At 24.5% G+C, this 17,479-nt stretch overlaps 1 protein-coding gene across 2 annotated transcripts in view; it reads right to left on the bottom strand.

Moving 5' to 3' along the window:
* LOC111035775 overlaps positions 1-17,479 on the bottom strand; it is a 57,883-nt gene that overhangs the window by 39,702 nt on the left and 702 nt on the right. The window contains exons 2-3 of one of the 2 annotated variants that reach the window (XM_022317541.1): positions 14,386-14,544; positions 12,835-13,020 (exon numbers count right to left, since the gene is read on the bottom strand). In XM_022317541.1, the coding sequence (XP_022173233.1) occupies positions 12,835-13,005 (171 nt within the window). In that variant the 5' untranslated portion in view covers positions 13,006-13,020; positions 14,386-14,544. Of the gene's footprint in view, positions 1-5,608; positions 5,735-12,834; positions 13,021-14,385; positions 14,545-17,479 lie in introns of those variants that run through there. The other variant, XM_022317542.1, reaches the window with a different exon arrangement.

Raw genomic sequence — 17,479 nt, 5'->3', positions numbered from 1 at the left:
TTTATTGTTTATACTAGGTAATTTCTCTAAGAACAATTTATGATTCAGTAACTCTGCTGAACCCCCCATGATTAATTCCTAAATACGTCACTGTTATGATTTGATACCATGTTTACATTTTGAGGGTGGATATGAATACATTCGAATATCCATATAACTTATAACTCAGTTATAAACATAATCCATATTCATTTTTCCTATTGAGTAGTAGCTATTAATATTATTTTATTATTTTTTAGTTCATCATATTTTATATCCTGTATTTTTATCGTTTTGGGCATGTAAGACCAAATATTAACTGACGTAGTAGGTATTGACAAGGTACCTAACATTTGAATAAACTTAGGTTTATTCTTCTATGTATGTCTAAGATCCCCAAATATAGTATCTAGAGACATTGATACTAACATTCAAAGAAGCAACAATAATTCATAATAAATGAGATCATATTAATTATTAATAACCATCAAATATCATTAAATAATGATAAAAGATTATGTAAATATTTAATTTTCATTATTTTTTATATTTGGTTGTAATAGTAAAAACTATAATTTGTCAATTCAAACGAATGTGAAATACAAGCTTATTTTATTACAGCTTATATTTCAACTGTAACTCATTTAATTCTGATTATTAAATAGGGAATCTACTGGTATTTTATCATTAAACTTAGTACTCAATACGTTTCAACACGTTATTATAGATCGTATAGCGCATAAATTGACAAAAAATTAATATCATCAGATCATATTATTATGGTTTTAATATCAAATTATATTATTTCAATGTAACGTTCATCCACTAACATTGACTTTAATTTAAGACTGGAAAAGCTTTTAGGTTTTTAAACAATATGAAATATAAGATTTAATCTTCTACATTATTTTAAATTATTCAATCAGATTTATAATTCTTAACGAAAATTAAATGTAATATGTTTCAAAATAACACAATTTTATTTAGGTCCATCATCATTATTCCAACCGATTTCAATTTTATTTAAATAATACACCGTGTTTTTTGTAACTTCATTACAATTCTAAAAGAACTGATCACGAAGACTACAAACATGCTCTCATTGTTCGTTTTAATATTTCACACTCGTCATTTTTTGTACAGGGATTGTTTTAAAACTTGACTTATCCTGGAAAGCATATATTACAGTACATAGTGAACATCAAATCAAATTTTTAGATCTTAGAAATGCCTTAGATATTTTTTTTTTTCTAAAAATGTTGCTGAAAAATGTTTTCACTTGGTTAAACAAATCTGTAAAATATTGTAGGTGCAAAGATCCTCGTAATTCGATAAATTTAATCGATAAATGTATTGATATTACAAAGATGTGTGTGTGTGTGTGTGTGTTTTATATATTTTTCAAATTATTTTGAGTTAGAAAATCATAAATAATTATCTATTTTAATCATTAAAAATGTATTACAAAATGTACCTTAAGTTTTCAAACATTTAGCAAAAAAGAAAAATTTACCAGAAAGTCAAATAATTTTTTTACGAAAGTTTGAAGTTAGACATTGGATTTTAACCCGTACATTTACAAATTCTCTTACTCATTCTTATTAAGTTGTTTTTCAAAAACTATAAACATAATTATTTATAATTTTCATCAAATATATATCACATGATAAAAATGTTTTTTTTTTAATTTAAATTTTGAAAAATTTATTGTAGATTCCTCATCAGTTTATCAAAAAAAAATTAATACTGGAAAATCAAATTCAATTTTTATTAGCGTTTGAAGTTGAAGAGAGAAGTTCATTGAAAGATTTTCCTATTTTAATGTAGTTCAAAAACAAATAACTGTAGATACTTAAAACTTACACCAAATTTTATCATTATTTATTTCCTATACTTGATAAAATTACCAAAATATTTTTACTTGTTTGAGCTGCAGTTTACTGAATTTTAACTTTCAACTTTTTTAGATTTTTTTTATAAATGTCGATAAAAATTTTTTTTTTGGTCAAAATGGTAAACATTGAATAGAAGTATAACTCTGATATATAACTCCTGAGATATTTATATAATAGCAGTTGAAAAATATTTAAAAAACAAAGGCACAATTTATAATTATTCAAAGTTAAAATTTTGATATAATTTATCAAATTTTAAATTTTAAATTTTAAAATGATTTTGTAGTTAAAAATGTATAAAATGTTCAACTTATATAGTTAAGGATTGAAAATTTACAGCAAGGTTCTGCGAGAGTATTTATGTAATTCTGTAACCAAAAAATGTAAAATTATACATGAACACCATTTTTGAACGAAATTACATATTGCAACAAAGAATAACGATTTTTTGTCATTTCATTGTAATTTTAAAATATTTTTCGTAGGTATATGAAAATTTTAGACTGTACTATTATATTTTATACACATAATGAGACTTTCAAATGTAATTTTTTTAACAAATAAAGTTAATATGTGACCAACAAGACTATAATCTGTATGACTGTATTATGCATGAATAATGTAGTTCATACTGTAATCAAATAATCTGAAAATATACAAGCACAGTTATTCTTATAGACATTAAAGTTTAAATTTGAACAAAATTAGATATCTATTTTGACGAAAAATTATGATTTTAGTTATTATTTTGTAATTTAAAAATATTATTCACTCTACTTATAACATTTTTTTGTCATTATTTTTTTTTTTTTATACGCCTCAACTACCAGGGTTATTGGCATTTCTGAAGAAACACTTCTTAAAACATTTAATGGATATAATATTATATTTTATACGCATAATGACATTTTCAAATACAACGTTGTGGACAAAAATAGATTCAACCAACCGTGTTAATAATAGTAAAATAAATTACTTGAATAGCAATATAAATATTAAATATCTTATACAATACATAGTAATATATAGACTGACAGACTGTTTTCGCTCTGAATCATTTTTCATACCCATTATACAATGATATAATATAATTGAACTCAAATTTAATATATTCATTTCAATGGCACCTAATGTAAAGCAGAGTTGTATACTAATTTGCCCATCTTTTTGCTTTTATAAAAATACGATAATTTACACTAAATTAGGTACTAGATGCAATTTTAAAAAGGGTCGCACAATATTGGATTTCGTGCACTTAATTGTTTGTCAATATATTATATAACTTAATATCATTATGTTTAGCTATAAAATGTATGAAATAAACTAAATATATTAATCAAACTTATTCAATACCTAATGATTAAGAAATTATTTAATTTCAAATAAATTATACAATATCTATGAGTTAGTATAAGTTTAGAAGGTATCTGTGTTTTATAATGTATTTATAATTTAGGTGGACTAAAAATACAATAAATATTATTAATTTAATTTAAACAAAAATTCCTATATACCTAATTGAATAAATTTTTAATTATCTAATATCAAAATATGAAAAAAGAAATTATGAATCAAATTCACACATTAAAAAACCAATTGCATGTAAATGTGATTAACACGCATAACTGAAATAAAAAATATTGCAATGTAAACAAACATTGTTATATTACAATTAAATACTAAATTAAATAAAACCACTAATATACGGTAACAATATACAAATGTATTCTATCAACAATATTGAAATACATATAGGGATAAGAAATATAATTGTTATTTGAGATTTCAAGAATTTGTGGGTATAAATACCTAATATAATTTATATTGAAATATTTTTTTGTACTTACTGGTATGTACCTAATATCAAAGCTTTAATAATTTCATTCAATAAAAAGTCAGTAGGTAGGTACATAAATATATGAATAGATTTTAAAACTAGCTGACTAACGAATTTCTTAACAATAATTTTTCAGCATACGATATTATACTATACATTATTTTTAATACAAGGATCATTTACCACTAATATACATTTACTTTAAGTCAGTCAATAAAACAAAATTACAAATAATTTGCATGCCATAGCTACAACCTAAAATACTAGGTACAATTTAACAAATGCGTTACTAAATATATAAATCAAATAAATATTTGATTACCTACTGATGTCATACAGTTTACTTAGTACATACATATTTATTTCAAATAATAGAGTAATGAGCGCTGAAAATTTGACTGCATTAGCACCTTATCAAATGATTCATAGCACACCTGTACATTAGTTTAATCAAATAATTTTTTTTGTACATTTTATCAGTCCTAATCAAAATTTAAAATACATTGATGTATTATTCTAAAAGAATAATAATTAAAATATTTTAAACATCATATTTTTCAATACCAAAATATGATTTTATGCCCATAACAACTATAATATCATGATAGAAATAAAATATTTATTTATTGTTTTTTAGTTTTATAATAAATACAGTAAAATTTTTTATTTTAGTATCTATAATAACTGATTTATTATAATGACCAAAGTATTACATTTTTTTGTAAAAATTATCATGTTGATAACAATGTTAACTTTAGCACAATATTTCTCAACATGCCATCAATTGATAACAAATGTAAAATTGTATATGATTAATATTTCAAGTTCTGAAGTAATGAGAACTTATCTCCTAATACATGTATATATTTTTGAAACAAATTTTATAAATATACAATATTTTTAAAGATACCTACCAACCAAAATATATTATCAACGTGATTTTTAAAATAAATCTATATAAACGAAAAAAAATATAGTTAAATAATATCTCTGAACTATGTATTTTAAAATAATATTTGATATTTTTTCTCATACTTAGCTATTATTGTTATACTACTATTTTTTTTATATTTTATGTAAAAAATTAGTTTATTTATTAATTTTATTATTATTATTAAGAATAAATGCTTTAAAAAATGAACATTTTAATAAAAAAACATTATTTACATTTAATACAAAACTTTTATAACATGGGCAGTTTATTGTAGTATTATATAGTATCTTGTTTTTAATTATATTAAAGACACGTCATCATTACAAACTTTATACAAGTGTTTTAAAAAACAAGGAAACGTAATAAAATTAAAAATCAAAACTATTTAGGTTTATAGGTCAATGTTGATACAGTAATATTGCTTCGTTATTTTAATCAGAATGTACCTACATAATAATATTATACATAGAAGTAAATATTTATTTGAGATCCCTCTTTTTCTTAAGATTATGCATACCTATTGAATATTAATGTTTCTAGTAATCAAGTAGGTAGTACCTATAGTACTCATTAAATTACTACACATGTTTTAATCAAGCACGTGGAAACAACATAATAAAAGCATTAATAAATAGTAACATTCGTATAACGTTACCTAAATTATGTAAGATAAATCAATAATTAATGTTTAAAAGTGTGGATGTTTCAGATATCTAAATTTAATTTAATTAAAATCTAGCTACAGATCAGATAAAATGTTTAGTATATTTTTTTATTTAGGAACTATGACATTATGGTTATCTCAAAAAAAAAATATAAAACAACAGGAGTTTATTTAGGTAGGTACAATAGATACGATCTAGATTCTAGAAGGCTAACTAATACAATTCTAAAGAATAATTTGTAAACAATATTAAACAAAAATATCTATTAGTTTTTAATAATAAAACTGCAGTTATTTACCCATTATACAAATTTTAATTTCTGATGAGTTTTAACGTTATAATATCGTCTAGATACAAAACCAACGCGAAGGTGGTGGCAGGCGAACCATTGTACCAGGCTCCACGCTTACGCCTTCAGGTATCCCTTAAAAAAAATAGTCTTAGAACGTCTCTAAGAAATATATACATATTAGGTACACATTTATACACACTTTATAGTTAAAATACTTATATCAGAGCCCCCAAACTTACACCTGTACTAATTGTAGACAATATCATAAAGATTCAAAAATACAATGTCATAAGTATGGCTAGGAAGTTGTTGCATTTGCATGTTTTTTTTTGGACTGTTAGATTCATTACTTAGTGAGCTAGAAATTCATTCTAAGACACTACGAAAAACATATCAAAAGTTTATAGTGCATATTTTTGCATATTTAATGATTTTTAGAGTTTAGAGCATAATTCTTAATTTTACATTTTTTTAGAGTATATTTCGTAAATTATAATATATGAAGATTCCTAAATAATAAAATAAATAAATTCATATTGAAAGAATTTATTAGATATTCTTGTATCGTATTTTTTAAATTTCCATTTGGCATTAAAAACAATGTTTTTCCTCTATTGATTAATATAATGTATAAATATTTATAAATTATTACTACAGCTTGCTGTATCTAAAATAAAATATTATATAAATATTAAATAAATATAAAATAGAAACAGCTACAATTGAAATACGATGATTTTCTATAAATACTTTCCTAGGGAAATAATTCAATGATTATTGTTGATGGGCTGATGGCATTAATATATATTAACCTACTGCCGAGATATTATTGTCAGTTCCGACTTATACGTATTTATTTTATTCAAGGAACATTTTGGAGGCATTGTTATATAATTTTTTTGATGTTTAAATTATGATCAAAAATTAAAAATCAAAATTATTATTATTAGTTTGCTTTTTCCAAATTTATAATTTTATAAAATATTTCTGCAAATGAAAATTTTGTGTAAAAAAATATAATATAAGTGCATATTTTTAGAGCATATTTGTACTTTTTAAGAGCATTAAGTTCCGAGCCCTAGTCATAAGGTATGATTCTGTTGACTATAGAAACGACTTAGATTACAAATAATAATTTAACTGTATAGAATATAGATAAAATAATATTGAGCTGACCAAATGCAATATTTTTTCATAAATTAAAGAATTTGTTCGATTTAATTTAATGAACTAATATTATATTTGTATGAATTATATTTTTTTGTTTTGTTTTTTACGTGACAAATTGACAAATCGTGCAAAAAGTTTTGCGATAAAAACAAATAAATGCATTTTCATGCTGCGTGTGAATACCAACAATCGCGTGTTGTACGCGTTAACCTCAATTTTATTACATCGTTTTTTCAAAGTTATTCAAAAAGGTTTATTACATGCATTGTTTTTTTAAATGTATTATATTATATAGGTATATATAATATAAATGTATATTGTATGTACAACCCCGTCTAGATTATTAATTTATACTTATTATTTTTGTCCTTCCTTTGGCCTTAGGTAGTTAGTACCTACCAGAGTATCTAACTACCTACCTATTTCTTATCGATCAAATGCGACATTACACATCATCATCATTGCCAAAATGTTTGATAAAAATAATGTTTTTGTGAAACAAATACCTACACAGGAACAGCTCTCATTACTTCTCATATTTGGCACAACATTTACACAGCTGCGAACCATTTAATAAGGTAAAGTTTTAAAATAAACAAGATGATTATGATTGAAATTTTAGATTTTACTCAATATCAAGAGTTAAGACTAATATTATTTCCTCGATACACAACTTAGTTGACAAGTCTGTATCTGACACTAAACCAGTGCCGTAGCGATAATTAGATGGGCCTGGTGGAAATGTGATTTGTGGGCCCATTATTTTCCATTAATATTTCATTTAAACAATTATAAAAAAAACAATATAAATCAGACATCGGCATGTAATTTTTTTATTGATTTCAACACAACATTTTTTGTTTGTGCATTAGCAAAATGTTCAATTGTTTTTTCTATATCTAGTTCATTAGTTCTCCTTTCTTCTATATTACAATATTACGAAGTCTATTTTGAGCCGTGGAGTTTCTTAAATAATTTTTAATGAGTTTCAGTTTTGAAAATGACCTCTCAGCTGAGGACACAGTTACCGGAATTGTAAGAAATATTAAACAATCAGTTAAAACGTCAGGAAAACAAAGCCAAGTCATTTTGAATAATGAAATTTACTAAGTGTCTTATATCAAATTGATTTGGACAGTTAATGTTGTAATTGATAAAACTTGTCTGGTAAAGTCAAAATTAATGTCAGATCTATATTTTAATACATGCAAAATCATACGAGGACTTGATTGTGCTTGATTCTGCAGACATTTTAAATTTTGATGGATTAAGAAATTCAAACGTACTTATCACTTCATTCAGTCCAGTAAATCTATTGTGTAATTGTGCTAAAGCTGTAAATTGTAATATTAAAATAATCCTACGTCACTCTCAATGATCTGTCTCCATCTACTTTTATAAGTTGTTCAATAAAACAACATTATCCGTGTCCAATATACTATGACCAGTATCGAGCTGATAATAATTTACAAAATCATTTTCCCAATAATACTATTTTTAGTTCAAACGAGAAATGTTATCAAATGTTATCAAATTTAAACTCACCTTATATATTGTTAGTCGAAAATAACAACTAAGTACAAACAAAATTATCATTATTTTCCTAATATTATATTAAAATATGATCATATTAAAAAATATTTTGCTATTAGTATAGGTTCTTACATTTATTTTATTTAAGTATTAGCTCCATGTAAGAACTTGAAACGTGGGGCAATGAACCGCACTCACCGCCGTTTCTACGGCACTGCATGAGACTACTCGAGACGTAATGAGACTCCAATTTGTCTCAAAAATAGCAGTAAAAACTATTAGGTATAATATTATTTTTTAGTATTACGAAAAATAAAATAACAGTTAATATCACACTCATAAATAGAACACCTAAATGGTTATGTTTTCCAAAATGTACTATCAAAATAAATTATACAAGTACCTGCACTAATTGACAATAGATGTGACTTAATGTAACATGTGAAACCGCTTAATTTATTAAGTTTATGATATAATAATAATAATTGGCATAATACTATAATACCTTCCTCTATAGTTTAAAGAAATATGAATGATGAAAAAAGTGTTATTGAACTTTTTAAACTTGAATTCCATTATTTGTAATAAAAATGATTTGAATTTCCAGCAGCAATACGTTTAATAAAAATTTAATGTTGCACTATCAAATCTTCTATATTAGTACAACAAAGCCCATACCATTTTTTATACAATGCTTTACATGAAATATTGTTGTTTTACTAATACACATTTATTATAGGATTCTACTATGGCAGCCAGTGGAATGCAAATAAATAGGAACCAATAACAAATGAAAAAATGTTTTGATTACTTTAGATAACAGAAAATAATTAAAACAATTTTTACTGTTTAATTATAGTTTTAGATTGAGATTAGAATGTGTTGGTTTTACAATAATTTGTGATTTTATATTTATTTAGGTATATATTTTTCGGGGGTCTATCCTAACCTTTTGGAGCATTTAAAATGATTAAATATTTAAAATTGAGGTTTATTTTTGTTAGCGAATTGGATCTAGTTTGTTTTTTGATGGGTTCTAATTGAAAAAATTCCTAGTACGTACTTTTCGATAAATCATGAAAAAAAATTAAGAAAAATGGGAATATTTACTCAAAACCTGATTTCGCTAAAATTTAAAATAAATAACTTTTGAGACTTAAAATGTACACCAAATAATTGTATTATCATTTACTAGACATGATATGATTTTCAAAATAGTTTGACTTTTTTCTGTTATCGGAGAAAAATGTTTTTTTTCAATGTATTATGTAAGATATAATAATTATTCTTCTTGAGTAAAAAAGCTTTAAAAGTATACAAGGTTTTATTTAATTTACTAATACCCAAGTTAAAAAACCTTAGTAATACATTTTTATTCGAAGCATTTTAAGTTTATATTTCTTCAAAATTTATCAAATTCACTAAAAATTTAAAATTATTTTGTAATTAAGAAATATAACATTTGAAATTTAAACATCTTATTCAGACATTCAAATTGAATACAAAAATCGATAAGACATTGAATAGTTATTTTAGTACAAATAGATTTTTAATAAATTATGCAATTTTAAATGTTGTTGACATTGAATATTTTTTACGTAATACAACGATTTTTTAACATAACCTTTTCTTGTAATTCAAAAAATAATAATCGTCGAAACTTGAAAAATTTCTCTATAACTTACACTGTAATTTTCAATATTATACAGTACAATTTTCAAAATGATTTGGCTTATATTAAGCTTCATGTAGGAATTTAAAATTTAAGAATTATTTTAGTATTTTTTTTAAAGCGTTTATAAAAGGTTTTAAAAATTTGAAAATTAATTATAAGATCCTTAGATTCTTCAGATTTTTCCCATGGTCTTTTAAAAATAAACAAAATACATTGGCATAATTTCAAGTCCGAATGGAGGGATGCGAATGTATTGACTTTACAATGATGATTAACTGACTTATTATGCTTCTTTTGTGTGTGAGTACACTGTACTCACACAAAAAATACTTCTATCTTCAGCTTTGAGGGTGGTTCCTAGTAGAAAATTTAATTAAGTTGGTACTTTTATCGGGTTAAAATTGAAAATTCTCAGTATTTTTCAAACCAATCGGCGAAAACAAACAAAAAAATAAGGAAAATCGGGAATTCGTACCACGCAAAACCAGTTTTCGACAAATTTCTTTTTTGTTGTAATTTAAAAACGAATAATTGTTATAATTAATAAGTACTTGAAATTTTCACCAAATGTTTATTTTAGCATTTTCTAAGCGTGATATTCAAAATATTTTAAAGATTATGTACATTATCATACTATATTTTTGTACACATATAAAAATATAAACATTTTACATGTTTAGTATTATTCCTACTAATGTCGAAAAAAATATATTTACTAGGTTAAAAACAACGAACATTTAACACAAGGTTTTTCATAAATCATAAGAAGTTCATAGTGAAATCAAAAAATCTAAAATATTTATAAGCACTTTTTTATAGTCATTTAATGATCCAAGTTGGCCAAAATGAGATATTTAAGCAAATAATTACAATTTAATTATTCTGTTGTAATATAAAAATGTCACTCGTGATATATTGAAACTTTTGATGTACCTACCTATATTGTTATATTGTATACCTATGTACATACCTAATATACATACAATAACATTTCCAAATGCAATTTTTTAGGCAAAAATGAATTCAACATACCGTATTATCAATATTAAAATAAATTACCCAATAGTAATATAAAATATATATCATAAAATATGTTTAGTAATATAGGGTGAAGGTCTGTCAAAAGCAGAGCGGTTAGTCACTATCTACGAAGTAGATAACCGCTAACCCCAAATCAAATAAGAAACAACTGTAATATTTTACAAGTCGCATTAAATTCCGTTTTCCAATATTTTAATCGCAGACTGTATAATAGTGATATAAATGTTTTTAAAAATAAGACAATTTTTAGATTTTTTAACAAATTATTTTTTTTCTATTATTTGAAATAAAATAAAAAATCAGAGTACAATGCAATCTGTAGGAAGCCTTTTCTCAGTCAAATAAAAAAATAGAAATCAAAATCCGACAATTCAATGAAGCCTAAGAAGTAATTAATTGTTTTATATAAATATGTATACCATATCAACCCCCCTTCCCTAAATAGATATCGGAGTATTAGGAAATAGATAACTTCAAGGAATTAAAACATAGAATACAATTTTAAAATTTTATAGAAATGTGTAAGGTTGGAAAATTAGGCACCGGGCCCCTCAAACAAATATTTATGCTAACGCGTATTAAGATTGTTCTACTCAAAATAGTTTTTTTTTTTTTAAAGTGTTTAAGCATCAATTACAAGGTTATTAGCTTACGATTATTAAATAGATGGACTTACGTTATTTAGACATTATATGAGTCGATTAATTAATTTTATTATAAGTCCAAACGAAAAATCGTTTTAAAATAAATAATAATTCATAAATACGAATATACGTCATAGCAAGCAAATACACATTCCTTAGTCACCCTAAATATTTAGTTAGAGAACTTTGAATTCCCAGAAGATCTTCCCTCAAAATACAAATTACTGTACTTCGACAGTTCCGTAAGATTCCATGAAACAAATCAACACAATATTTTTGAACGGACATTTAAAAAATGAGTTTTCAATTTTTTCTATTTTATTATAGATTATTTTAAGTGAATCATGCACCATGAACGTTATAAAATAAATTAATAAATGTATGATTTTTGCCACAACAATTTTTAAATCAACTTAATATTGTAAAATAAAAATGACTCTAAAAGGTAATATAATATAACAAATATAGTTAATTAAGAATTAATCAATAATTAAAAACCAAAATAAAAAATAATGCTTTTAAAAATAAGTTTTTACTTTGTATATTTTATTGGATAATGATGAATTTTTTTATTTTTTATGTAACTCAAAATTATAAAATTAAAAATTACCACTAAATAAAAATAATTAATAGCTATTAAAAATCAAACAATTTAAATGTATAATTCAAAATGAATGGAGTAAGACATGTAACAGTTCAAACCTAACTAAAAAATTATATTATGTGTGAACCTACATTTTATTTGATATTGATGCTAAAAACATAAAGATGATTTAGTTTTAAAAAATACTTAAGGAGGTACAGTTTAAAAAAATGTAACATTTTGGTGTTTAATTAATTTAAGTTGCTTTTCAATATTTCGTGATTAGTTAATTTTTATTTTGAATTTGTTTCAATGGTATTACCTATTATGATCATATTATTATTGAGTGTACATCATATATATATTGTATACTTGTATAATAATATAATAAATATAATATAACTAATAATTAATAAATATTAAAATTAACATTTTAATTTTAATTTTAAATTTTAATACTAATTACCTAATCAATTATCAATAAATGCACTGTAATATTATGTTCAAATAAATGCCCTATTTAGTACTTAATAATATATATATATAATGTATAATATTTTTTTGCGTAACGTATATTATAAATTACCATGATGTAAGATTGATATTTTCCTCGATAATGCTTCAACAGACGATGGACTTGTGCACGTCCAACACGTTGACTGAAAGCGGCGACAGCAGCGGCTGTATAGCGCCTTGACAACGAATTTCGTATACACCCTACCGTGGTTCGTTGGGGTATAGGTGCGCTATCGGCCATCGTTGTTTTCGTGTTCTAGAATAGGCACATAATAATAACAATTTAACTGTACGTGCAAATTGTTAGAGTGTATATATGTTTACGTAATTCTTAAATAAAAAACCTCCCCTTTCCTCTCGTCATAATTATAATACACAAGGCGTGAGTATTTATGATATAATATTATAATGTATACAATATATTTTAACATCATGATACACCAATAACATGCACAGGCACGGTACTGAATCACAACATCTGTTTAGCTGACTATTTAAGGTAGTAATGTGCGCCGTCTTGGTACATATATATACCTATCAAAGATAAATATTGCATTTATCATTTATAGAAAACTATAAATTATAAAATTTTGAACGTTGATAGGTACTGTTGTTTATAAAAATATGTATGAAACATTACTATTAAAACCATCATGAAGAACTTAGTGAATCATTAGGCAAAAATTAATTTATCAATTTTATAACAGTAAATTGTTATAAATGATTTCAACAAAATTTTAAATATTGTATTTATACCTACTAATGATATATGGCGACGGAATAATAAAAAAAGGCAACGAGACGCGTTTGAGCACAAAACCAGAATACGTTTAGAGATTATTGTTTTCTACAATTAATACAACCGACAATATCGAAAATCAAACCATTATTTCCAAATATTATTTTATTGGTAATTATGTACACATTATTCGTGTGTTGGAATAAATATCATAAATATTATTAGTACCTACAATAGTACATATAAATATATAATATGCTATATATTGCTTGTATATATTCGTACAGGTGTACTTCTTAAAAAAGTACATATGTAATACTTTCATAGTTTAATACGGATAACCGATCAGATAAAAATGTCTCTAAATCGTGCTGCATCGTAAAAAATAGTACCCATTATGATGCATCATAAGTCAGTCACAAGGATCACATAAAACGTGGCTGACTTTCAGTCTTCAGAATTGCTTTTAAATTTTAATTGAGTACACTTTATATTTACTTTCTAGTTTAACAAATAAATACCCGTGGGGTGAAAACAATATGATTCCAAAACATCAACTTTAATTTTAAAACAAATTTTTCCTAGACCCTAGGTATCTGCATGTATCGTAATGTACTTAATGATTCAAATAATTAATAATAGAATGTAAAATTACTTAACTTTTTTTACATAATGAATAAAATAGGGTAGAGATCTTTGACTTAATACTATAATAACGTAAATTCCAAGTATTCCTAATATTTATTAGCATTATAAAAGGTAAGATTTTCATGATAAAGATGGATCACGGATATTCGTTTGTAAATTATAAACGTAATTTTTTCCTGACCTCTGAAGGTTTTTTTCAAGTATCTGAAAAATGGTAAGTTTAAGTTTAAATACCTATACTTGAGGCAGTGGTGTTTCTCTACTATCTAAGCAACTTCTCGGTGTTACTGCTGCAATGATTACAGCCCACGAGGGTGCCATTTGGGGTTCCACAGGCCACAGGGTTATTTTTCCCATAACTTATTTACCTTCCTTCATGTTATCCTGGTACCACTAAAGCAAAAAAAGTAATTCATATTAATATATATATTAATAAATAGATAGTTAACATTTTAGTACTAAGTCCATAGTATTAAATACATTTTAAATTAAATGCACATTTCTCTGAAGGCATAAGCAACATGAATACAAAAAAGTTGTTTGAGAAAAGCAATATACTAAATTATATTAGGCTTTTGGTAAATTTATTTTGTATTGGATGTAAAAATCAAAATGACGCCCAAACATTTTACAGTCACTTCTGTGCCCTGGCTGTGGACATTTTTCGCTCGCCTAAACATTTAGCAGCCCTATTTTAAAACTGAAATTAACTCTTTTGTATAATTTATATTATATCTTATATAAATCTACTTTCAGCATAAAAAATAGTTTTCTAATTCTGGATTACATTTTTATTCGTTAAAAACTTAATGAACCAATAGTGAGCAAATGGTTCCTTAATCATGATTTAGTGGCCAGTGATTATAGTACCTACCTAAATTGGTTAAACTGGAAATTAATCAGTTTTGTACGCGATTTGTAACCAAATTTACTAAGAATGTTTAAAAAAAATAACTGTCAACTTTTGAACACTATTTAGCTGTTTAAACTTTGTTCATAATTATTTTTGAGGGAAAGTTGCTACTACTTTTGAGGCTCTTATTACCTGTATAAACCTACGTCAGTAATATAAATATATATTTTAAACATTCATAAATTTTAATATAATATGATGTACCTAGTTATATACAATGAGTTAATTCTTTCTATTGTTTTATAAATAAAATGTCTATTTAAAAGGTAATTTAAATTTAATTTGGAAATGTAATATCGATTGTAGGTATATTAAATATTTATATGGTGGTTACGGTCTAACTGGAACATCATGTAAGTGCGAAGGTAAGTATACAACTCTGAATCATGCATAACTGCATAAGTACCTGGTTGTAAATATGTATACAAATATATTGTATTATAATGTATACTTATACACAGTGTTTGCAGTAATATGCAACGTTGAAAATTGAACAGTCGTTTAGGCATTCGGGAAATTCCCACTTGGTACCCTCATGTAGGTACAATTGGTACATGTTTATTTTACTTATTGAAGTTTTCATTTTAATAAAATAATACTACCTAGGTACCAGTTTTGTCTTTTGTACTTTAAAAAAATACACCAAATTCACATAAAGTTGACTGTCGAGACATACATTAAAAATTATGTAAGTAGGTACCTACGATCGACAAACTCTGATAGTATTCCAATAACTATTATACCAATTGACAATGACCTAATTAGTTTTTTAAGTAATTACTCGTTGGACGTTAATTGTTTCTCATTACATTAAAATACATAATAAACGATATATCATGATTCATGAGCTTAAAAAATAGATAATCGAATGAAAGAGAGGGATGCAGGCAATCAATTGAATTCTAACAGAAGAGACTAATGACTATGATATTCAGTTTCATTACTTTAATATATAGATGTGTACCATTACGGTTTTAGACCATTGAGCATAAACTATGAATTAATTAATATTAGATTCTGTAAATGGTACAATTATTATATGTATATTATATTATTATCATGTGTTGGTTTTTTTTGTACCTACCGGCTACCACCATATTTTTGAACACTTTAAATGCATCTTCAACTTTGAAAATGGTTTCTAGTAGAAAACTAGGTCCAATTGGTAATTTGGGAAGACAAAAATAGAAAATGATCAGCATTTTTTAATTATGATTCAAAAAACTAACAAAAAACACACGAAAAACGGAAATATTTACTCAACACCCACAGTTATAGAAAAGTCGATTTCGCTATTTTGTTGTTATTCAAAAATGGGTATCTACGACCTACCTAAACTTAGATTTTTCCTTAAATATTTAAATTTACATTTTCTACAAATGATATAATTTTCAAAATGTTTCGGCTTATTTTGAATAATGCATTGACATTTAAAATTGTTTTCTATTATTTGTTCTTTTTCAATGTGTGTTTGAAAATGTATTATAAGATTCCTCATAAATTAGTTTAAGTCTTCGTAAGTCTTACAAAAATTAAAAAATATACTAAAATCATACATTTTTTATCAGTATCAAATGTTAAAATTTTGTTAAAATTAAAAAAAAACCACGAACATTTTAATATTATTTTGTAATTAAAAATGCATACTGTTAAAATCAGAAACTTGAAATTTAGTTTCTTGTTTTCTCATAAGTTTATTACTAGAATTAAAATTTAAAAGTACTGAGAATACATTAAAAGCATAATTTCTTGTTATCGTTATTACCTAAGTGAAGTAAAAATTGGATACTTATTTAAATCAAAAAATAACAATTTTTCTTCAAACGACTTATTTTGTCATGACTTATTTAATCGTGTTTCGTTAATACATTTTTTCCATAGACGGTTTATTACTGTAGGTAAGTATTCATTTTTATAATTTTGAGATACCTAGGTAGATATTTAGACTGATTTTATGCTATTTATGTACAGCGAACCTAGGTATATTCACACCAAACTACGGTTCGTGGTACTAACTTATAAATAAATTCAACTACCTATATCAATAATTTATTCATACCTGCCCATATGATAAAATATTAATGAAGATTATAATATTAATATTTTTAATATTATTTTATATATGAGATGTTGTAGACAGAAATTAATTTAACACACCGTATACTTATTAAATATTTAATAGGTAATATTATATGTGCATAAATTATAGAATATCCTTAGAAGTAGGGATTTAATAAAAACCATTAAACTCATCAATCATTATAATGTCCTACCAGTACTCCATGACGAGGTAGGTGCATACTACAATGGTACACTCAAAACCCTGAATCAGTAGAATGATTTCTAGGTTTTTTACATTTAAATGGCTTTAAACGACAATAATATCAGTTTTAATAATTCTTAGTCATACACTTA

The sequence above is a fragment of the Myzus persicae genome, unplaced genomic scaffold (genome assembly GCF_001856785.1).
Source record: "Myzus persicae strain clone G006 unplaced genomic scaffold, MPER_G0061.0, whole genome shotgun sequence".
Classification (NCBI taxonomy): Eukaryota; Metazoa; Arthropoda; class Insecta; order Hemiptera; family Aphididae; genus Myzus; species Myzus persicae.
The sequence above is the reverse complement of the archived record's forward strand: the minus strand, read 5'-3'. Positions and strand labels throughout refer to the sequence as shown.